Source organism: Cynara cardunculus (genome assembly GCF_001531365.2).
Source record: "Cynara cardunculus var. scolymus isolate 2C chromosome LG 11, CcrdV1, whole genome shotgun sequence".
Lineage (NCBI taxonomy): Eukaryota > Viridiplantae > Streptophyta > Magnoliopsida > Asterales > Asteraceae > Cynara > Cynara cardunculus.
The window spans coordinates 12,275,892-12,300,222 of record NC_037538.1 but is presented as its reverse complement, the minus strand read 5'-3'; the positions used below and the strand labels follow the sequence as shown (position 1 = coordinate 12,300,222).

The following is a 24,331-nucleotide window of genomic DNA, read 5'->3' as shown; positions in this document are numbered from 1 at the left end:
TAACCGGCTAGTTTTTTTTTCTGAGCTCTCCCATCTCTATTGTTTTTATTTAAATATAATAAACTATCACTTTAACTGCTAGATTATATGGACACTCTAAACACACTAAAACAATAATGTTTCAAATAATGAAATACCTGAAATTATAATATGAACAAACTAAAATAACAAGGATTCAAATAATGAACATACTGAAATCACATTATGAGCATACTGAAACAACAAGGTTTCTATTGTTAGATATATGTGCACATTGTGATACCATCACACTGTAAACTATACATATCACAATTTGTACACCAATTAGGTATATACATAGTGTAGATATTATTATCGCATTCTCCATACATCATACATCGTTATTGCATGCTTTTTATAGGAATGTTCTATTATTTGTCAGGTAACGAAAATATGAGAGAATCAACTGCTCTGTCTTAAATTTAAAAGATTGAAATAATGTCTTTTCCTAATATCTAATAGTTTATCTTATGACCCCATGTGTAAAAAACGTGGCTATAAGAATAGATAAAAAAATCTCTTTCCAAGGGACCTCCATAAACAACCAATGAAGAAAAAGAGAAGGAGACACTCTCACGTGAAGATTGAAGACTACAAATTACAAAGAAGATGATACAATTATCTTATCATATTCTCGTATAAAACTGATTTTTTATGTCAGTTATTTTGATTAAAATTAAAATAAAATAATTTAATGAAATGAATATTGGTATATAATTGTTGTTAAAAAATGTAAATGGAAAACCATAAAATTCCAACAAACACGTTATCTGTCTTGCAAGACAACCTTCCTTCTAAAGAATCCGTCCGACCCGACATGACCGTTATTCAAAACGAAAAAAGCTTAGGAAATTTCGGTTACGGTTCGGGTTACCCACAAGTCAACCATTTCCACCCCTTTAATAACCCATATCATTCCGTCTTCGTCCACCATCAATTAACTGTTTGATACGATCCCTTCTTCTGTTGAATTTTGAGCTCCCTCTTCGATCAATTCAAATACTTTTGCGTTTTTGATCGAATATCTCGATGTCGGATTGGGATACGTCGTTCCAAGGAGGCAACGACCATAAAAATTTCAGACAAATTAGTCGTGATCGTGAGTTTTTTCTCTGCAATTTCACTTTCTATATTTCCGTTGTATATCCATGTGTATGCATGTGTACATTTGCAGTTTAATTGTGGGTGTGATCAGGTGGATTAAGTGGCCTGTAATGCTGTAGTGTATGATCTTTGTTTGAATTTGGGAATGGCGTTTATAGAGGTGTGAGTTCAATTTTCGATTATTCTTTAGTGAGGGTGAGGGCAACGCATCTAGGATATTACCACGCTTACTAAGCTACATTTCAATTATGAGGTGGAGGCGCCGTACGTTCACAAAGAGGAAGTGCTCATGCAAAACATTAGCTCCATTCCGAAATAAATTAGCTCTTTTGCTTCTAACCTAAAAATTCAAGGGAACTGTTTACAAACTTGTTGTGTGAATCAAATTAAATTAAATTTAAAGCATTCCCAAAACAAATTGGATTCATTTTATCACTGTATACGAAGATCGGAGGTGAATAGAATTTTATTATAACTTAGTGATATCCATTGCATGAAATTTCATAAAAAACAACAGCACTCGTTTCGTATGGCGAATTTGGACTGTTGAAAAGAGTTCAAGAGAACATGGTTTAGACTTTAGAGCTAGTTTGAGTTTATCTTGGTATCATGATGAAAAACCACAAAAACAAAAATATAAAGTTGTTTATGAAGTTAAAAACTCACATGGTCATTTTCTTTGGGTACAATTTAGAACAAAAGAGCTCATTTGAGATTTTATTAGTGCTAATATATGAATTTATGGTCCTTATATGCATATGTATCTATGTACATGTGTGCGTGTATAGTTCCTTTGATCAGACAACAATCTTTAGCAACAAACTATTGTTCTTGACACAATGCAAGGAAATAGAAAAGATAAAAAGAAAGAAGGGCTCTACTTTGCAAGGAGGAGCAGGTTTTCACAAAAAAAATGCCAAGTTTTCCACAAAAAATTGCTAATTCTTATTAAAGAGAGTGCTTCTTTTTCTTTCCTTTTTGCTGTTTGCAATGAAACCCATTTGGAAAAGTTGGTTTTTTAGTTAAGTTGAATTTAACGAGGCTTGGAAACCAGGACTCTCCACTTTAAGATGCTAGTCATACAGTGGTACCAACTAACCTTTAGGTTGTGTATATTCTAACGATTCATGAGTTGGAACAGCCGGTTACGATTATCTAGTACAAGGTCTGTACTGTTGTTTTCAGTTACACCATACAGCAGATTTGGAAAACTTTGGCACTAGGTTAGCAATAGGCTAAAATGAGCTCATTACATGTGAATATCAAAATGTTACAAGTCTTCTATAGGAAACGGACAAAAAAACCTTTTATCCCAACTAGATTGTGTAGGCCATCTAAAAATGAAAACGAGGTTTGGATGCCTCTGCTTGATAGAGTAGTTTATGATGTTCAATTGAGAATGGCTAAGAGAGAAATAGAGTAAACCACAATAAATGGATGACATTTAAGCCTACTAAAGGAAATGGGGTATCCATTTGATTCGCTCGACTGCATTTGGCCTCGTCTATACACATATGGGTTGTACCAACCTTACTATGTCTTCGTAATTATCAACTGTTAACTCAGACCTTTCAAATTTCTTCAAATGACAATATATTGAAGTCGAGAGTCGACATCCTAGTTATACAAGCCTACGGAAAAATGAAAGCATAAGTAAGGAGAGCATCTTGTCCTTCTAATGGTCATTGATCAACACTCAACAGGATATATACCACTTTTACCTGTGCAGAATCCATGATGAATATGGTAACCCTTATGTCAAGTTAATATGTTTAAGCACTGGAAGTTGTTTATGCATTGTAGCGGACGTTTCTAAATAAATATCCACTTGTCAAGATCTATACTCTCACCAATATCAAGAAGTTCCCAATCCTCATGATTAAAGGGTTTCTCACTAGATTGGATCTTAAACCTTATGATTGCCCATTTAAATTCCATTTTGTCTCATTTGCTGTTCTCCCCCCTGCAGTTACTGGGGTTTCATGTTTTTATCCTTGGCTTGTGGTCCTGAGGCAACTAATAGTGAATGTAGGGGAACCAAAAACTAAGGGTATCTGTGAAAACAGTAAGGATGTCTTCCCTGTAGCTTTGATTGAGAAAATAAATAGAGCACTAGATGGAGGCATGTAGCTGAAATCAGAAATATGATACATGTAGACAACCATATGCTGTTTGAGAGAATACTTGAATTGGAGATGGAGTTTAATATAATTATTTTAGTGAAAATGACATAGGAAGAGAAAGGATAGCTGTTTGTAACACGTACAAGGACCACTAGTTCTGTTATTCCAAAGTAATATGCTATCAAGGCCACTACTTCCATAATCTACTTGCCTAATTAACAGTACTCGGTTATATATTTCTTTTATCACTGTCACATGTTTTCGGTCCCACCTTAATTGAAGTTGCAAGTATATCTAAGTTCTATGCTACTTCCTAGTTGCTTAAGATTGCACTCATGGATGCCATAGTGACCATCAATATGATGGGCCTTAGATCAGTACATTGATAGGGAAGTTTCTTATTTAGGCAGTTATTTTAAGATTGCATGAAGCTTATTCTTGTGCTGTGTTGTTATTTCCTTTTTTCGTCTTTCAATCTTTTCTCAATCCCCCGTTCATCTCAGCAACAATTTATCCCCTTCTTCTAATTTGATAAGAGAACCATGCAATTACCAATGGTTTAGGTTAAGTTCAGAACTTGCAAAGCTATATATGTCAGCATTATTATTTATTTGACCTTAAACCACTTACCTTTGACTTTTAGATTTGTTTCTTTATTATCAAAAACTACAAGTTGCCTTTATCCTGGTTATTTGCATATACACTTCTGATACTATGTCACTTAATTTAATCATTGTTTTTCATAGGATTATTGTATGAAATGATCAGATCGGCAAAAAGACAGGACGCAAAATCAAATTGGAAGGTACGGACAACTTGTAGTCATGGTGGCAGCAGTTTGAATTTCTGCAATCATAACAGTTATTGGTTTGGTTTTCGAATATCCAACTATCTTTATTTGTAACCATGGAGATAATAATGTGTGATGATACTCATCTCTTTGCTTTTGATTAGAGTTGGTCAACTATGGTGAGGCTAAGCCTGGAGGTCATGCTATTGCCACATCAAGAACTTTCTTTAGGCAGCTAGGTTACAATTGAGCAAACATATCTTATGAGCCACATGCATGGCTGGACCACCCTGTAAAACAATTATCTAGATGGCAGAACCTTGCAAGCCCCTTGCACAATGGGAAAACTACAAGTTGATAACATTGGTTAATTGCTAAGGACCTCTTCAAAATCGTCCATAGATAGACAAGGCAAAAGTTGAGGTTGGAGATCTGACAATATGGAGTACTCTCTGAAAATTGAGGATATGTCATAGCTTAAGATTTTTTTTTTTGAAGTATATAATATTTATATACGACAAATGCAACAAATAAACTCACACACCCTCCTCACCTATGGTGAGGTTTGAACCCCTGACCTCCTAGGAGGCCAAGGGCTACGATACCGCTAGGCCAAAGACCCTTTGGTAAGAATTTTTTTATTGGTAAATAAAAAGCTTAGGGATTAGGACATAGTTTTGTGGCTTCACTTTGGATTGAGCTTCTGCATCATACATGAACTATTTTGAACTGTATTCTCTACTCATGTATTAGGTATTGGTTTCTTTCCACATCGTCTAGCCTACGAAGCATGGGAACAGTTGTGTGGTTTGGAACTTTGGAAATACTAAAATCCAGGTGTGGCAAAACATACGTGTATAATTGCATACAAACACATATATATTCATGTTAAAATGTAGACAAAATAACTTAAGGAACATCATCAGACTATTTACACCCATACTGAAATGATATATCAGATTTTTTGAATGATCCAAGCTCTATTGGGTTGTCATATCCTACATATACATACGCAAACAAGCATGGAAATATTGAGAAAAAATTAACTAGAAGGAAAAGGAAAATATAGAGGAGAGGATACAAATACCAAAAACAACAAGCAAGGACACACACAATAGAAAAGATGATTGCATATGAATAAACAAATGGAGAGGAGATGAAAGAAATAGAAAACATAAAGTCAACCCTGGTTATTTGAAAATCTGAGGTGTCAAATCCTTGAAGTCTTATGATCCCTTTTGGACATTGAAGTATCAGAAATCCTTGAAATCATAATCATTAAGTACAAAAATAAGCTTAGTCCTTTATCTTATGGAAACAGTATCTCTTAGGCTAGAAAATTACAGAGATTTGATTCTCTATAGTCATGTGTAGATTTATGTCATTGTGTATGTATATGGTATAGAGTTACGTATTGGTTCCTGCATGCTCAACCCACTGTACCCCTACCATGGGTTCACTCCTGGAAGTCAGTTGCACCATACAATATCGTGTGTTAATTATCTTTTCTCCAATTGCACTCTACCCCTACAATGTAAGCTCTTCAAGATTGGACCATAAGGTGCGTCTTCCGTTTTTACACACCAGAGTAATCCCTCCCATCCTATCAGTGTGAGGCCTTCATACTTGCGTCGGTTGTATGGTATTGTTTTAAGATCCCTGTTGTTCCCTTATAGCAAGGATGAACTATGTCTGAGATCCCCATCATGGTTTCTGAGTTTGGGTAGTTATTTTATGTCCTGGAAAACCTGTTCAGATAAGAAAAATACCATTACTAAAAGGTGTAAAAAAAGCTAAGGTTCGTACACGGATTATAATTGTGTATGTAATTACAGAATAATGAGACAATCAAACCTTGCCAAGTTACATGATTTCTCATCCTCAATTGGGTAAAGAAAGGGAACTTAAAAACCTAAATATGCAACTTAAACAAATATTTGAAGTTAAACTGAAATTCGTCTATAGAAGGAGGTGTTGGGAAGAGCTTGTTATGGTCATGCCTTATATGGTAAGATTGAAAAGCCTAATACAAGTTCACTCGGTCGACTGTCATGCTCATGATGCTAAACAACGTTGCGACTCACCTTTAGTTTCTCTAATTTTCAACCCGTGTATCATTTTGAAACACATACCAGTTGAGACCATAACCTTTTGCCAAATTTCTTATGTCGTGCTTGTTAGCATCCTTTGTTCCATGAGAAGCATCCTTTGTTCCTCTTTCTCATGGCACTTAGGACTTGGTTTTTCTTGTTCAAGTTAATTTTCTTATTATTTATTATTTTTCTAATCTTGGAATATGTAATCATGAATTTCAAGATAATACATTTCAACTAATCATTTCCAAGTTAGTCAATTTTGGGGGATTACATGATGAGCACCCCATGAACCTAATGACTAAATCCTATAGGCCAAATATTGGGAATCTTCGATGAATGTTTTTTCTTGTTTTCTTTCCTTTTTGGATCATTAGTTTTAATGGTATCCTTACTTTATGTTCTATTTATTCTTAATCCAATCTGTCAATTTTTTGTGTATACACGTGAGCATTGTTTGTGAGAAAGTAGTCTTGTCCTGTTAATATACTGGTGCACAATCGCATTTATGCAAGTTAATCAGACCAACTATTAAGCATGAAACACCTGGTCTACTCACCTCAGCACTTGATAAGGTACGAGAAAAGTGGTTACACTCTCACTATTCTACAATTGTGCATACTAATAAAGAGAACTTCAAATGTTACTTAGCAAGTACAAAGAGCAACTTAAGAGTGGTGGGACTCAATAATTCCAAAATTCAAGACTCTATTTTATAGAAGTGTTAAATCACTCTCCATTAGCATCCCGGCATGCCCTCTGATAGGAGTTCTTGGAGACAAGGGACGAGGGTTGCAGTTTATTCCTTATTTAGCTATAATACTGGGGAGGGGTAGAGGGTGAGTTGGTAGGATTAGATATACCTCTTATATGCTTTTTTAAGTGCAAGAGCGTACATCTTTTACACTGTCTTTTTTGTCCAATCTGCATATTCTTTTTCTACATAAATTTCCAATGTCTTAAGATTTCCAAAACTTTTTCTATTTCTTTCAAACTTTGCTAAATGGTCTGCAGCAAATCTTTTCTAAGCCATAATCATCTCATTCTGAGTTGCTGCCTGTTGTAGTTGTTCTGCTATGCTACTCAGGTTTAAAACCCTGCATGCATCGAGACCCTCCTTGCGGATTTGGCTGCAGTTGCTCTATCTATATTGACCCATAATTGAGACTCTTGTACTCTATTGTTGACAATCCTACAAATGATATCTATTATAAGGAAACCCATCTTCAACACTCTTAATCATCTTTCTTCCCTGTCAGCTATCTGTTCATACACGGGTCATGTAACTGCCCTATGGCTCCTCAAAAAGCTCAAGATGGCCATAAAAGGGTGATTGCCCCATTTTCGGGATCATCAAAAGCATCTAAAAATTCCCAAATATACTCTGTCCCAACTCAATCTTGGCCTTCCAATATTAATAAGTGAATTACAATGGTCTTCCTCTTGGTCATCTGTTGCAAATCCCCATCTTGAAGAAAACATTGTTGACTACCATATTCCATAAGAAGTTGGGGTGCCAAGGGGAAAATTCACCCCTTGACGGGATCATGTTAATGGTACACCAGAAGGACAATTTGCTTTATTTCATTGTCTCGTTGCCGTTGGCAACAATGGCCTAAATTAAATGTTGTCAAAGCACCAAAAATATAATTTATTGTACCTATTGGGTAAGCAGATTCCTGACTAAGAAAACCTATGGTTGCGTCTTTTTAAGCGATTTGAGTGATTGTGAATGTCAATGAGTAAGATTTCCTAAAGCAACAACAGGAATCAAAATAATGATAATAAGACTGCAAAGCCAAAACAAGTTGCGATCAATGTAATGAAAACCCTTCTGTGATTGAGTTGTGTAAAGTCTTAAATGAGCATATGTTTATAGTGTTATTTTGCAATGGTTGCATGATATGGTGGGTCCATAGTGTTAATCAAATTTCTCTTGTTGCTCAATACCCCTAAGCGTGTATGGTTTATGTTCTTCATCATGGTTTGGTATGCCACGGTCACTGTATGATACGGATGGGGAATTAATTAGTTCCAATGCAAACCAATCTAGGATATTAAAGGTGTACTCTAGAAGGGCAAAAAGGGAAAATGACAACAAAAGGAATGAGGCAAGTGGCTGAGGTCAGTTAGAAGAGAGAGAAGAATAGAAGGGAAGGAAGATCCCGTAATCTTTCATTCGGTTATTTTTCATTCATGTTGTTTGAGGCTCCAACCTTATGGTTGCGAAAGAGGGATCATCCCTGGACTTTTGATTGTAATTCTGTTCATTCCAAGTTTTCAATTCAAATCATACCTTTCTTCCTTATCTTCTGTGTTCAGTTGTTCTTTCAAGTTTCAATTTCGTATCATATACCTACTGTGTATAAGCTTCACTATCACCATACTAGTACGGTGGGCCCTATATTGGTCACCCATACCATACTGGTAGATTTTTCTCCTTCCAACTGCAACTCTATTGTATTTCCTCATTGAGCTTTTCAGTGTGGCATTAAGATGCCTTTGTCCCTCACTCATTGGATTATATCCAGAAAAACCAGTTTACTTCAATAGGACTACCAAAAAACCACTTTTGAATTTTAGATTATGTCATCATGCCATTTTTCTTCGAACAGTAGCCTTAATAATATGTCATTTAACTTTTAGTGGTGTTGCCACCTTAGTAGTTTGTTTAGATTTATAGGTTGTCTTAAGACCCTATTTACTTTATTTTCCCCTCGTTGAGTTAGTTGTGTTTATTTTATACTTATGCTACTCTTTATTCTTTTTCTATGTGTTAGTAACTGACACTTATTTTCTTAGGTACTCATCATGGACAAAGTTACTGTTAGAATTATGTCACACTCATGCAAGATGGCAGATATCACAGATGAAGGAGTTTCATGTAAGACACAAAGTCCAGGGAAAATGTGAATTCCTTGTTTCTTAGTCTTATATAATGGTTAACACTCTGGATGACATGATATAGCCACAAAAATAAACTACTGTATGAGCATGTACATGTATGGTTGTTTGCATAGGACTTTTTTTTAGCATCTCATCATCAATGCTTGTAATAGCTGAACAAGCATGATGCTTTGATTGCCTTTTAAGACTTGATCTGCTAGCCCAACTGTGACATGCTTCACAGATTTTTGCTGCAAAATTAGATTGCTAGTTTGTTATACTCACCATGCTTACAGTTGCAGGACCTTAAATCTAAGAACACCACATCTATAATCAACATCTCTAGTATTAGAAGTGATAATCGAAACCATGGGTGAAGATCCAGACAGGCCCTGATCTCTTGAAAGTGTCGAATGATGTTGATTGGTAGAGCCATATGAGCATGGTATTCACAATAGATCTTAGTGTCCCCTAGACACTCTCTAATTTTGGCATGACAGAAGGATTCGGGTTTTTGTCGTTGCGTGAAACATTTAGATGAACACACCTCCTTCTCTAGGTGGCTTCACCCATCATTGAGTGTGTATGCTCCATGTATTCACTTCCATTTCCAGAAGAATTAAATGTCTTCTCCATTTCGCAGTGTAACATCTATGTTCGACACTATGAGTACAGTCAGCTGTTGTGCATACAGTATCAACACGTGTTTGAGATTTCCAAAGTGCTTTTAGTTAGTTTCACCACTCAAGCTCAACAATATAAACAAGTCTTGTATCCCAAACTAGGTGGCATAATAATGTCACAATGATACAATTAATGAACAATAAAATATCCTCTCATTTTCTCCTATCTAATGCCAATGGATGATCTATATTCCAATCAATCAATTCCTTGACCAGTTCCTCCCATTTTCTCTGTTGCGTTTAAAGATCCAGCTGGATATCATCATCTTAAAGCATTATTGCATTGGTTTTATTTGAATTGGAGCAGCCCTGATTTTTCTCATTTCTAGTTGTATTTCATATGCTTCTGCACTTCCACCTCAACTTTGACATTTCTGATACGTACATTCTCATGTATTCTATTCTTTATTGTGTAACATTCTACGTGTAACTTGTTGACAATCTCACATCTGTTCTATAAAACTTACCTTCACACAGTACTAGTATATTTGTGGCTACTTCATCTACTTTGCTCTTATCCTATGACTGACGTCCTCATCTATATGTCCATCCTTCTCTAATATCTACACACAGAAGGATATCCTTAGGCTGCTTTTACCCACACATCCTTGATACATCTTCATCTTTTTTTAGCAGTACCAACAAAGGTACACTTCATCTTTAATTACAAAATGGAGATTTTTGCCACCTCTATCAACAGATACAAAGTAATTATTGCATTATCTTTTGACCGTCATATTTGGTAATGTTGAATTAATGATGAATAACAATGATATTGGCATATGCCTCATGCAGTTACTTGACATTGTTGTATTCCATGGAGGTGAACATGTTTTTTTTTCTTTCTGCAGTGGTGGAAGACATAAACAAGCGGAGGCAACCACTGCCCACCATGGATGCAGTTTACTACATCCAGCCAACAAAAGAGAAGTAAATTACTTTTACAAAATCAACAATTCATATGGATTCATGGATGTATCTGCAGTCCTTCTTTCTGTTGTTATCTCTTCTCCCTTCATTTTCATACTCTCGCAAGATTATTATGAAACAATCACCAACCGGTGGCTATGACTTTCATCTTTATTGTTTTTCTTAAACCTGTTTACAAATCTATATGGCTCTCTCGTGTGGTCCAAACGATTTTAACCTGTCTCATGCTTAATGTCACCATCAATTTTCCCACTATCTTGAGGCATTAAGATGATAAATGTAAGTTCTAAGATTTTATTGTAAAAACGATATATTAAACCCTTGCTAGTCCGTAGGACTCGTCAAGATTCGTGCAAAAGTGAGCAGTTGCATCTAATCTTGGGGGATGCAGCATCATTATCTTTAATCATCCATGTTCCCTCAAGATTAGTGCAAAAGGGAGCAGTTCCATCTAATCTTGGGGGATGTAGTATCATTATCTTTAATCATTGGTGTTCCTTCATATGTCAACTTCCTTATCTGTTCTTCTATTTTCTGAAATGCAGTGTCGTCATGCTCTTGTCTGACATGGCCGGAAAAACTCCTCTATATAGAGAGTATGTGAAATATCAAATGTCTTATTTTCATGTTGCAGCTGTATATCTTTCAACTCAGAATATCATGATTAAATATTCTTAGCATTCCTTAGCATTTGCTTTCTTTCTCCTTTCAGTGCCTATGTCTACTTTAGTTCTTCAGTTCCAAAAGAATTGATTGCAGACATAAAAAAGGAGCCAACCATAAAATCTCGCTTGCGAGCCATGAAAGAGGTTAAAACATTTCATTACCCCTTTTTCGTGTAATGTAAGTAACAGCATCATTATATTAACTTTTGAGGGGAATGTGCAGATGAACTTGGAGTTCTTTGCCATTGATAGCCAGGTATAAGATGTTGCTTAAAAAATTTGGTTTAGTTATTTAATAAGCTTTATTTCAATTAAAAGGTCTTTGCTTCTTTTCTTTCATCTTGGGGTAAGATAGGTAACTGTTATACCAAGAATTGTAGTAACTGGAGTTATGCGGATGATTATCCTTTGATATGTTTACTAGTGTTTGGATCTGTGCTATCAATTACAAATTGCTGTTCAAAAAGCATGGGCCACAGTGACAGTATGCTGTACATGGAATGCTACAAGGTGTGAAAAGTTTATTCGAAACTTGACAAGCGTTTATTCTATGTTTCCTGCTTCAACTATTCTGGGAGATGTTGAAAACACACGTTGGGAAAAATGCAGTATATAAACATAATTTGTTATCCTTTTAAGCACATGAAAAGAGAATGGACTTTATGATAATTGTTGAATGGTTTTTTCTAAAATTTCTTTCTCACTGTTGTGCATGGCTAGCTGCCTCTTGATTCTTGCTGGTCATGCCCGTGGGTGATCCTGGTATGCCTTAACTGCCCTCATTGGGGTTTCCCCCACAAATAAAAATGTATAAATGGCAGTAGAGAATTAGTGATGAATGAGGTTAAATAGGCACAGGCTGCAACTGAATCTATCAATGGACTGTAGTTTAAAAGCATGCAACTTGATGGTGATTGCCTTCCATCCATAATCAAGATGTAGTGAAACTTTCTGGTCTCGAAGAAGGAAAGGAGGTACGGAGGGGTTTTATGGAATATTTGAAGTACAAGACAAGAAAAAATTGAAATCGCTTGAAACAGAAGAGGCAGCCATTTTGTTTTAATTTCTTCTCTCCTATCCTTAACCCTGACCTCATTGAATATTTCTTGACCATCTCCAGTCTGGTTGACCAATCAATGCTGATGGATATACAAATAGAATCTTCTCAAATCATTGGAGATCAGCCCAGAAGTGGAAGAATCGATGGATGTCTACTTCGGGTACCATCCGCATCAAGTGTGTGAGCGTTGGGGCAAGATGCTATCAACGAATAGTGCTCAGGATTAAGTAGAGGTAATGGTTTTATTTTTGAAGGTGGTTCAGGCCTAGGACATCACACTGGATGTGAAGCCCAGACGGATTCACTTGGCATTAACTAGAGGTACTAGTAAAGGACACATTTTGCAAAGCTATCAAGTGTGACAACTTTTGTATTGTTGCAACTTTTCTAGAGTGCTTTAGCAAACGGCATGTGTGGATATGATCCAATGACAAATGCAGTTTTGGATAATAAATGAGCAATAAAAATAGTTCACTGTTGGCGACTCCTTGTGGGAAGATCTGCTATCAGATTATAATTGACCTTTAATGATGCAGTTAGATGTGAAGCATCACTCTCCTTAATGTTTTGAGTAGGAAACTAAAAAATAAAGGAAGAATGTAAACGATAATATTAATGCTTTGGATATCTTGGAGTTGCACTAGTGGCAGAATTCCATGAATCCATCTCAACTCTTCATTGTCTTTTTAAAATCAAAATGCATCACTACTTGGTCATTTAGAAATCTACTAGAAGGTTGATATGAAACTGCATCCTTAGAGTAACTATGGGGTCCAAAACTTTAAGTGAGTTACATAAATAATAATGTTAATAGCTTAACGTGTATCAGTAACTTCTGATGATTTAAGCTTGAATGCTTCTACTTATGTCTTATTTTAGATCAATTAAAGCTGCCAAAGAAGTAAAGAAAAAATAGTTCTCTTGTGTGGCTTGTTATAATTTAAGTGTCTACCTATTTTCCAGTGGTTTGACTGTATCTATGTACCTTCTCTTTTCTTTTGGTAAATTGAGCTTCGATTATGTGTGTTAAAGTAAAAGGTTAATGATAGCCCAATACACTTGCTCAACAATCAAGTCAAACATAGCTTAACCGACATTGTACTCTCTATAAATAGTTGTCTAATGTATTGTAGCTCACACAAGAATACAGATAGTAGAGATTAATCTTTCCACTTTCTATATCTCTTAATTTATATGCGATAGACGCAACTACCAGCTCCATCCAGAATACCCTGTTCGATATCTTGTCTAACAAAAAGCATCCTCACTTTTGCAACTTCCGACTTCCTCTCATGGGTCTTCATAAACTCCCAATACAACATGGCTTGTCTGATGGCTACCATGTAGAATTTCCCCTTCAGTTTTTGTGGGACCTTTTTGTCATACAGCACCCCCATGGCCCCTCTCCACTTTAGCGAACTTACATTTATGCAATGTGTTACATCATCATCGACCTCTCCTTCCGCCTGAATCATGCAGCCTAAATACTTGAAACAACCCTTTTGGGGTGCCCTTTGCTCCCAAATGCTAACTTCTACCCCCTCATCAAAGTGTTGCACACTGGAATTGCATAACATGTATTCTGTCTTAGAACGATTAGTACGCAACGAGAACAATATCATCTGCGAATAACATAAACCATGAGATATTTCCCAGGATCCCTCGGGAATAACAATATTCATGCAATCATGCCTATTCCTACACAATTGGGCCAGTTGTCTTGATGATAGGCGCTCTGCCAATGGATTCTATATTTTATTGGAGGAAAAAAATTTCAGCTAGAGTTCCGAAAAGCAACATATTGTTGATCTAGTACCGAGACTGAATATGATGCTCTTGCTTTAGCCGTTGCCGAATATGGTGCTCTTGCTTTAGCCGTTGCTGAATATGGTGCTTTTGCTTTAACTGGCACTGTACTCTCTATAAATAATTGTCTTATGTCTTCTAGCTCACACAATAATATAGATAACGTAGATTACTCTCTCTCTCTCTGTCTCTACTAGTAGCGTCTCTACAGTGAAGCAGGTTACGAGGTTTGTAATTTAGTAGATATATTGAAATCAGTACTCTCCAGTAAACTTTGTGCAAGAAGGGTCATATACAAGAAATAACTAAACATTTCAACTATTGTAATGGTTCTCCTAGTTTTATAGGAATCAATTGTTGTCATAGTTTTACTCCATTAGTTACTGAACTTAGGGTTGTAAATGATAAGTATTTGTCACTGGGATTGTCTGGGCACCAGAGATGGTATTTTGCTTGTAATAAGTTCTGCATGATTTTTAATTGAACTCTCGCCATATTTAATTGGAAATTGAGTGACGAGGATAAATACACTGTTCCCATTTATATGGTGTTTTGCGGTTTTTTACAAGCTTAAATTATGCCACAGTGTTTTATCACTGATCATGGGAGGGCCTTGGAAGAATTTTATGGGGATGAGGAAATTAGCCGTAAAGGAGATGAATGTCTTACTGCAATGGCCAATCGTATTGCAACCGTTTTTGCTTCAATGTTGGTACGTAATTCTGTTGTTCTGATTCCTTATCAAGGCTGAGGGTATGCAATAGGAGATGCAAAATATGTTTTATTTACTTGTTTGCTTATTATATCTGAAGCTTACAAGCTCCTTTTCCTTCAGGAATTCCCATTTGTTCGTTACCGAGCTGCCAAATCCCTTGACCCTACCACAATGACAACATTTTGTGATTTGATTCCTACAAAACTTGCTGCTGCTGTTTGGAATGCTCTTATGAAATATAAATCTCTCAACAACTTCCCGCAGATTGAAACATGCGAGTTGCTCATTTTAGATAGATCAATAGACCAGGTTTTTAGCTGAATATGTTGGTTATAATTTGCTTTCTGCAGCCTTATCATCTTTAATTTGTGCTCTTATTGTCTTGCTGATTTTTACCTTTTAGATTGCACCTATCATTCATGAATGGACATATGATGCCATGTGCCATGATTTACTTGATATGGAAGGAAATAAATATGTTTATGAGGTTAGTCAACACTTGTCTATAAGAACTGTTTGCTAAGTTTGGTCTTCAGTTGCTATTATATGTCAAGCAATTATACTGCTTAGGTTCCAAGCAAAACAGGTGATTTTGAAAAGAAAGAGGTCCTTCTAGAGGAACATGATCCCATATGGCTAGAGCTCCGCCATTCGCACATAGCAGATGTATGTCATAATCAGCTTTGTATTTCCGATGTTAACAGATACAATCATATGGTTTTTGATCAATGGTTCCTTGTCAGGCTAGTGAACGGTTGCATGACAAAATGACAAACTTTGTGGCGAAGAATAAAGCTGCAATGATGCATCAAGGTTCAAGGTCCGTTGCATATGCCTTTCATGAGAACCTAACATTAGAGGTGGCAATTTCGACCCATTTACTTAAAAATGGGTCTATTTGGGTTAAATATAACACTTCTTTATAGAGCAGCTGCTTGCTAAACATGTATTACTTTCTAGTGCCTGTTTAGACATTTTATGGAAGCCGAACTGGGATTTTTCTTGTACATATTTGGTTTGTGCATCCTTTTATTTTAATTTTCAAAGCCAGGACATTCACATTAACTCCAAAAAGATCTTACTCTAGGAATTTGATTCATGAAAGGCCCCCTCAAAAGTAATCACTATAGTCTGTAGACATGCATACAAGTGTAGATCCATTCTTTTGGCAGTCAGGAAGGATTTAGATCTTTATCTTTGGCTTCTGGATACACTCTCTTTTCTGTGTGGATTTTGGACAATTATTTAGTTGGATGTCAGGCCAAGTCTTAATTATCCTTCCTAACTTCCCTTTGCAGACTAATAGATGGGGAATGTTGAAATCCTTATAAGACAACTAATTATTTAAGCTGAACATCAGGACTTAATAGAGCATTGATGGTTTTAAATTTTAATTGTGTGCTTCAACATTAATTTCTTGATTTACTGAATACTGCTGGGTTTTTGAGCTGAAATTATCCCAATAAAATCTGCATCACCAGGATCTTGACATTTTCTTAGTTTTAGCCCATCCCCTTCACTAAGCCTTTTTCCTAACCATTTCTTATCTAATATGGTCCATCCTTAATTGCTGTGCTGTCTTTATCTTTCAAACTCTATTTTCCCACATAGTATTTGTTCTATTGCCCTTTTTGGGTTTTATTTTCTCACAGAATCGCATGTATGTTTGACTAGCTCTGGTACTTAGTAGGATGTGTTACATAGCTTGTAATTCAATATATGCATGTAAATTGTTTTTAAAGGGGTCTTTAATTTTTCTTAATTTGTCCCCTGTAGAGATGGTGCTGAGTTGTCTACTCGGGACTTGCAAAAGATGGTTCAAGCATTGCCACAATATAGTGAACAAATGGAGAAACTATCCCTCCATGTTGATGTAAGTCTTTGGAATATTCTTTCACAACAATGTTGAATGGCATTCTCAATTACTAATTTGGTATCAAAATCTTCTCTCGTTTGTTATCCTCCACTTGCAATAGCAACAATCTCTATTTGTTGGCATGCACTTTATATGGGAGTTCGGTGTGTTTCTTAAATGGTTACGTTAAGGGTGTAAGTTCCTTCCATTCAGAATGCCAAGTTTTCCCAAGTGAAGTACTGAAGAATTTTCTCCAGGCATGTCCAAGCCTTGGAGGAATGGTTGGAATCGGTAGGTGAAAATATTCAGGAGATAAAGGAAGATGTCCAGAAATTCGGAAACTGATATTTGGGAAGCATGAGCAACATGGCGGACCTGGAGCAGGGTATCCAACTGGTAATGGCTAAATTGGAGTCACTGCTACCAACGGAGGCTCCGAAATTGGGCGTTAAAGGGGAAGCCCATCGCAAACATTTGGTTCGTTCAAGGCGGAGAAACTCATGCCGCTCTCAGAAGAAAGTGGGTTATTTCTATATGCATCGATTGGAAGAGTCGGAGAAAATAGCTAGTAGAATTTGTATGGAAGAGGAAGCATTGGCCTGGTTTCAATGGGCAGATAGTAGGTGTTAAATCTTAAATTACTTCTTATCAATAGATTTAGAGCAACCCAATATGGTACAACTCTTGAGCAGCTGGTACGACAAGAGGGAACGATGAGAGAGTACTGTCGCTCCTTCGACACACTTTGGTCTCCCGATGAACTTCTCACCAGTTCATCTAGACAATCCCCAAAACTCTAACTCTCCTAATCCTGCTTATGCACGAACCAACTCCAGCCCTAACACTCTCTAGAGGGCTATGATCCTGTCACTACACCTATTCACTTCTACTATGTTTTCCTAGAGCTCCGTCCCCACCATGATTCCTGCACCATTTCTCAAGCTAACTATGTCTGAATATCACAGCTTGTTCCAATTTCCCTCTCTAGTCTGTTCCCCCTTCTACTTAGTCTCTTGAATGCACACAATGTTCACTTTTCGCTTCCTAAGCACATCCGTAGTTCTAAAAACTTGCCAGTCAAAGTTCCTATGTTCAAACTACCTATACACAACCTAGGATTAACCACTCTCTCATCTCGCCCTCGATCCCCCCTTGACCCCCTAACATGACATGACCACAAGAAACCATGCTCTCTCCTGCCATCTATTTGAAACAACACACGTACTACAGCACACAAAAACCCCACACACCAATTATCTTATTGTCTAATCCACAAACAATATATAAATAGGCATTTTAATTACTACGATGTATATGCAATAGGTGAAGTTTTGATGCAAGCTGGCCTTATATCTAGTTTGATTAAAACAGATTGCTGGGAAGATTAACAGTATTATTCGCGAGACAAGGCTTAAAGATGTGGGGCAACTAGAGCAGGACCTTGTCTTTGGAGATGCAGGAACCAAGGAAGTCATTGAATTTCTTAGAACACAACCGGTGAGAAAATGCCATGCAACCAGTAGAATAAATATTGTTGATAGCTTATGAACGTGTGTGTCTATTTGTACTCTTCATGCAGGATGTAGAATATGAGTACAAGCTGCGATTATTAATGATCTATGCAGCAACTCATCCCGAGAAGTTTGAGAGTGACAAACTTACAGAGATATTGGAGGTAAGGATTTTTCTTTTTATCATTTTATCTTGTATATTAGATAATTTGTGTGGCCTTGTCATATGAAATAGTGATGTAACAATCTTCAGGCTGTTAGCTGACAAATAAGCTTGTTTATTACATTTTATTTTGTGAAAATCAGTTAAAATTTGAGCGCAAGATATCTGCATCCCCCCCTTCTCCTAATTCCATGAACTGTAGGATCTATAACTAGAAGCAAAAAAGAATTGTTCTACGGTTGAACACTCTCGGCCGTTGCAGTCTTGAAACTACCCAGGCGGCTAGACCTAAGTGGTTCAAGCCTTCCGATGTAACTCCTGCATGTGTCCTGCTGCAAATACTTGTACAAATAGTTGTTACAATGAAGATTTGGATCGTACATCTCATTAAGTCCAATCATTAATAAAATTCATGATAATCAGATTCACTTTATTTACTTTAGTTGCTTAATCCTTTTAACCAAGCTCCAGTACTATACTCTTGGCTGATCTTACTATTTTGCTATTCCTCCTATTTTGTTTTCAGTTAGCAGACCTATCTCCTGATGATAAGAATGCTGTTTACAACATGCGATTTCTTGAGGGAGCAACAGATACCACGCAGAGCTCAAACAATGCATTCTCACTAAAATTTGATGCTCGCAAGGTAAATACATGATACTATGGTTTGTGCCTTTCATGTTTAATAAACCACATCTCTAACTAATCCATCTCTTCCTCTTGGATATCAATTCAGAAGAAGCGTGGCCTTAGAAAAGATCGTCCTGGTGAAGAAGCGGTTTGGCAGTTATCACGCTTTTATCCCATGATTGAGGTATGGTGCGCGCATGCGGCAGATTATTTCCAAATAAACACTTATCTTCATGATATTTATATTGGAAACAGGTGCTTCTTCATACCTGGCTTAACCTTGTAACCACTAACCAGTTCTATTTTATGATTGGAGAGTTGTCATATCCACACGATACTCAATAGGCCTCTGACATTGTAGTACCTGCACGATGTATAACCAAACCAAACCAAACCCCAGCATATCCCACCCAGAGGTGGGGTCTGGGGGATTGAGATGTATGCGACCTGTCCTCTACCCCAAAAAGGGAGGGGGCACCCGTGCTACGCTCTATCGTACCGACGTAGTGGAAATATTTTTACGAGTTTTAAAGGTGCATTCGCTTTAATTTGATGTGTGCTCCCCTAAGTTAACAATGAGTGGCTGCAACTTACTGGTAATGTCATTGCATATGGCATTGCATTGCAGGTTGCAAGTTCTAAATGGTTTTGGCTCTCTGATAATTTCTTGGTACCAACATCAGAGAATGAGAGAAGAAGGAAAAAACACTTGTATTTCATTTTTAATGGAATCATACTTTTTATAATTATTTTTTGTGTTATTTTATATTATCTAATTATTTTATTCCCTCGCATGGAAAGTTTTGTGGATCTGCCTATGGTACCTAGTATGTGAATTAGATTTTCCATCATTGTTTCCAGCATCTTCCTGCATTTTACATGATCTCTCTCTTGACAAACCTAGAAGAGGTAGCAGTGTAATATTCCTTGTCGTCCAACTTCATTTCTTGGTTTTGGACTTGGTAGTTATCTGTGTTAAATGTTTCTTTTGAGCATGGCATTACACTAACAGTGCAATTGCTTCTTGTTGTTCTTTTTTCCTTTGTTTCTTTATTCCCATTGAGCATCTCCAATTGAAGAAAAAGAAACTTTTTTTCTTGTGGGAAGAACAGAAGCTCATATCATCTTTTCAGGTACTCATCGAGAAACTTAGCAAAAATGACCTACCAGTGAATGAATACCCATGTATGAACGACCCAAGTCCAACTTTTCATGGGGCGTCACATTCTGTGTCAGCACGGGTACTTGATACTCCATCTGCTCACTCGATGAGATCAAGGCGGGCAACATGGGCTCGGCGCCGCACTTCTGATGATGGGTATTCAAGGTATGCATGTAGTTATAATGTGTGCAGAAGATCAAATGCTTGAACTACCACAGATGTCTGTGAATTATATTTGAGTAGTGATGCATACCGCCATTTCTGTCATTATTTTATTTTTTATTATTTAATTGTTGCGAAAAGAGACACCCTTCAATCTTTTTGTTCAGTGAATCAGTTCTGAGACGTACGACCAGCGAGTTCCAGAGGATGGGTAAACGAATTTTTGTTTTCATCATTGGTGGGGCAACTAGGTCAGAGGTAAGAACTTTCTGTATTGTTGGAACTAACAGCTTCTATGGTAAATGTATGAAATCTTTAGTGTCTTCTTTTCTTTCAGCTGCGGGCTTGTCACAAGTTAACAACAAAATTGAGGAGAGAAATCATTCTAGGTTCATCTAGTCTTGATAGTCCTGCGCAATTTATTGAGGTAAGTAACTTCTCATCTTTTCAAGTATCTTTAAGTTTAAATCCAAGCCTCTCAAGTATGAATAAATATAGATCTCTGCATCCTGCGATTTGTAGACATATGCACTGGTGTCCTGGAATAAAAATCACCCGTCCCAAACCCCATTTCCCCTTTCTATCCACCAATCAAAATAAGACACGTCATCAGAGAGAGAATACAAAGATAAATTAAATAAATGCATATCATCTAAAGTAATGATGTGTCTTATTTTGATTGGGTGGTTCAAGGAGGGACATGGGATTTGGAGACAAGTGATTTTTATTCGGTGTCATGTAGCCATGTCTCGACATAGATGTGAGAAGCCATATACTTAAATACCTGTTAGGTCACATGGGGGACTACATTCACATGTTTTATAGGAGGGTTTATCTCTTTTTCAATAAGAACGATAATTTATGATATATACTTTCAAAGAGGGAGGTTCAGGGGAAAACCCTAAAAAAATGAAAAACTGAGGTACACCCTGGTAAACCATTCATCTGGATGGTATGTGTTAGGAATTCTAATGTTGAGGCCCAAAAGCTCATAGTCACTCAAGTGGGTAAGAAGCCCATAGTTTGGACGGTGTACACGAGGAGAGAGAAGGCAGCATGTCGTTAGGAAAGGAATAAAGTTAGTGTTGAGGTGGGAATAAGGGGTATTCAATTATTTTGCTATTTTCTGTTCTAGGAGAGAATTCTCTGGAGAGGAGTCCCTGACTCTGGTAGTTCTTTGTTGGTGTAGAGCTTATGCTCATCTTCCCTTTCTAGTAATCCAATTTCCATTACTTTCCTTCTGTTTTCTATCAGTACGCACATGTGCATACAAGTAATTGGAGTTGTTTTTTTATGCACGTGTACATGTTATGCACATGTGCATACCGGACAAATTGCTTCCAAATTACTAGTATGCACATGTGCATACCGTCCAGATGAACAGTTACTAAGGTGTTCCTCAGTTTTTCATTTTTTTGCAGTTTTCCCCTGAACCTGACCCTACTTATATATATATATATGTGTGTGTGTGTGTGTGTATATATATATATATATATATATAGAGAGAGAGAGAGAGAGAGACAAAGTGAGGTTCAGGGGGAAAACCCCAAAAAATGAAAAACCGAGGAACAACCTAATAACCATTTATCTGTACGTACGATATGTACATGTGCATAAAAGTAATTGAAGATGTTTATTGGTTTTTATGCACGCGTGCATACCGGACAAATTTCTTTTATGCACATATGCCTACCGGACAAATTTCTTTTATGCACATGTGCATAATATACAGATGAATTCAATTTTTCATTTTTTGCGGTTTTCCCCAGACCCTATATATATATATATATATATATATATATATATATATATCCTATGATCTATAGTTCGGCACACAAGAATGAATATATATATATATATATATATCATAGGAACTAGTGAAAGAATGTTGAGAAAAATGGGGAGAGAAGGGGTTCTAGTGCATGATGAATTAGGGAAGGGGATGAGATGGGGGGCCTTGAGGCATGCTTTAGGAATAGGGTAAGCATTATGGGTCACCTTGATACAACCAGAAGGCAATAAAAAACAACTTTTGAGCATGGAAGGTTTTTGCCCTATTGGTTTTGCCTAATATTTTCCTTTTCCGGGTCCCTTCTTGCGGTGCGAGGAGAAATAAAATGTGATTGTTGGTTCATTTGGGAAAAAAAAGATGGACTGACATATAAAGAATGGGAAACAGAGGAATACAGTATAAGCAAATGAAAATAGTAAGTTGGCAGAAAATGGCATGACGCTTGGAAAAAGAGATGCCACGGGAAATGGTATACAATCAGATGGAAACTTGTGTCTAAACACAGATACTATGATATATTTTACCCAGACGGTCCAAGCAGATGTGGGACTCCAACATGGTCCCTCCAATGGAGGCTAGATGGACACAGATCTGTCCTAGAGTGTCAAAAGGGGGCTAGCCAGAGTGTTGGGTCCCTAGAGTGACAAACCTTGGCTCTGATACCATGTGAGAATATGTGGAACTCCAAATCATTCTCCAAAAGAGCCCTTGAGGAGAAAGGGGAGGTTCCAATATATATATTTATATATATATATATATAATATATATATATATAGGGGAGGTTCAAGTCTAGCCGATGTGAGACTCCAATATTTATAAAATATGTTGCTTGGACCTCGTGCCAATATCGTTTTAATGTTGAGCACAAATAGACGAGAAAGGAAAAAAGAAATACTCCCTTCTATGCTGTAAAAGGGCGACAAATTTATACTTTTGGCATATTCTATGGAAATTGCAATATCTTTGGCAAAGTTTTCAAGTTGAAATTGACATTATCATCATTAAAAATTATTGATGCTATTGATCATCATACACAAGATTTCTCTATGTTGAACATTATACTAGTAGATTATATATTTGGTTAAATGTTGCAATTTTTATGAGGCAGAATTAAGTAACAAAACTGAACTAAAAAGGACACCTTATGAGAGCAGCAACACGCATCACCCTCGTGTCAAAATCATAAAGATTGAATTCATATAGTTGTGAAAAGGGCTTGCGCTACCTTCTAGAGCGCCTCCATCGTACCGATCCCATGACTATCATGGGGGAGGTAAATTGTTGTGTTACCTAGAGCAGTGTGATTTGAACCAGATACCTTGTTGTGAAAACTCCACCCCTTTTCTGCTTGAACAATTTAATGGGTACTTCAATTCATATAGTTTACAAACATGCAAACCCTCTTGCGAGCAAAAAAAGGACAGAAAATCTGAGTTCTCATTCGTTTATACCATTTTTATTTTGTATGGATCTCATCCATATCAAAGATGTGATTGTGAGTCCATTTACTTAAAAATGGGACCATAGAGAATGCTATAACTGAATTATAGTGCTAATCTTTTTGACTGGCTCAACCGGCGAATAAAGGCTCCTCCCCATAGGTCGTTCATTCGAGTCCCTAGGGCTGCTGGAATTTTATTGGCTGTTAAACTTCAGAACCCCATGGGATTAGTCGAGGTGCAGCAAGCCGATCTAAACACCTATAGTTACCAAAGAAAAACTGGGAAACCACCTCCAAAGGGGTACAAAAATTGTCATCAGTGCATGATAAACACGAGTACGGTGCTTAAAACTACTAACAAGCTCAAACGGGCAAGCTATCTTTTAATTATGAAGTCTATCAAAGTAATGCACAACTTTCCTATTTCTCAGCTGAAGACATCTCTGTTTAATGTTGGTTTTGCAGAAACTGAAGTCGCTGACTCCAAAGGAGGAGATCTCGTTGGATGATCTTGAAATCTAGATACCGAATATATACTCCGAAAGCTGGAAATGCTGTTTTTCTCTCTGCATGGTTTCCGGTTTGTGATCATAAACCAGTTTAGATTTCAATTATTTCTACTATTCAAGTTACACCATTCATGTAAAACTCTTGCATCAAGCTTGGTCTATGTAAACATCTTGCACACTCCAGGTTTGTGAACTTCGTATAAAACTGTTTTCTGCCTCCAGTATGTGTGTCT

General features: G+C 36.8%; 1 protein-coding gene across 1 annotated transcript; it reads left to right on the top strand.

Annotated features, from left to right (window-relative positions):
• The first annotated feature begins 1,040 nt into the window (after positions 1 to 1,040).
• On the top strand, positions 1,041 to 24,308 carry LOC112521269 (SNARE-interacting protein KEULE-like). The gene is made up of 21 exons (XM_025130028.1): positions 1,041 to 1,117; positions 3,992 to 4,050; positions 8,931 to 9,012; positions 10,549 to 10,627; positions 11,173 to 11,223; positions 11,340 to 11,436; positions 11,516 to 11,548; positions 14,745 to 14,870; positions 14,994 to 15,182; positions 15,277 to 15,360; positions 15,444 to 15,539; positions 15,617 to 15,693; positions 16,650 to 16,746; positions 18,100 to 18,225; positions 18,308 to 18,403; positions 18,929 to 19,048; positions 19,139 to 19,216; positions 20,166 to 20,359; positions 20,524 to 20,614; positions 20,694 to 20,783; positions 24,055 to 24,308. The coding sequence occupies exons 1-21, from the start codon at positions 1,048 to 1,050 to the stop codon at positions 24,109 to 24,111; spliced, it is 1,992 nt and encodes a 663-aa protein (XP_024985796.1). The 5' UTR covers positions 1,041 to 1,047; the 3' UTR covers positions 24,112 to 24,308.
• The last annotated feature ends 23 nt before the right edge of the window (positions 24,309 to 24,331 follow it).

Coding starts and splice junctions, on each gene's coding strand:
- LOC112521269 (XM_025130028.1), top strand. CDS start 1,048: ATGTCGGATTGGGATACGTCGTTCCAAGGAGGCAACGACCATAAAAAT. Junction 14,871..14,993: donor CCGTTTTTGCTTCAATGTTG/GTACGTAATTCT, acceptor CTTTTCCTTCAG/GAATTCCCATTTGTTCGTTA. Junction 19,049..19,138: donor TAAAATTTGATGCTCGCAAG/GTAAATACATGA, acceptor ATATCAATTCAG/AAGAAGCGTGGCCTTAGAAA.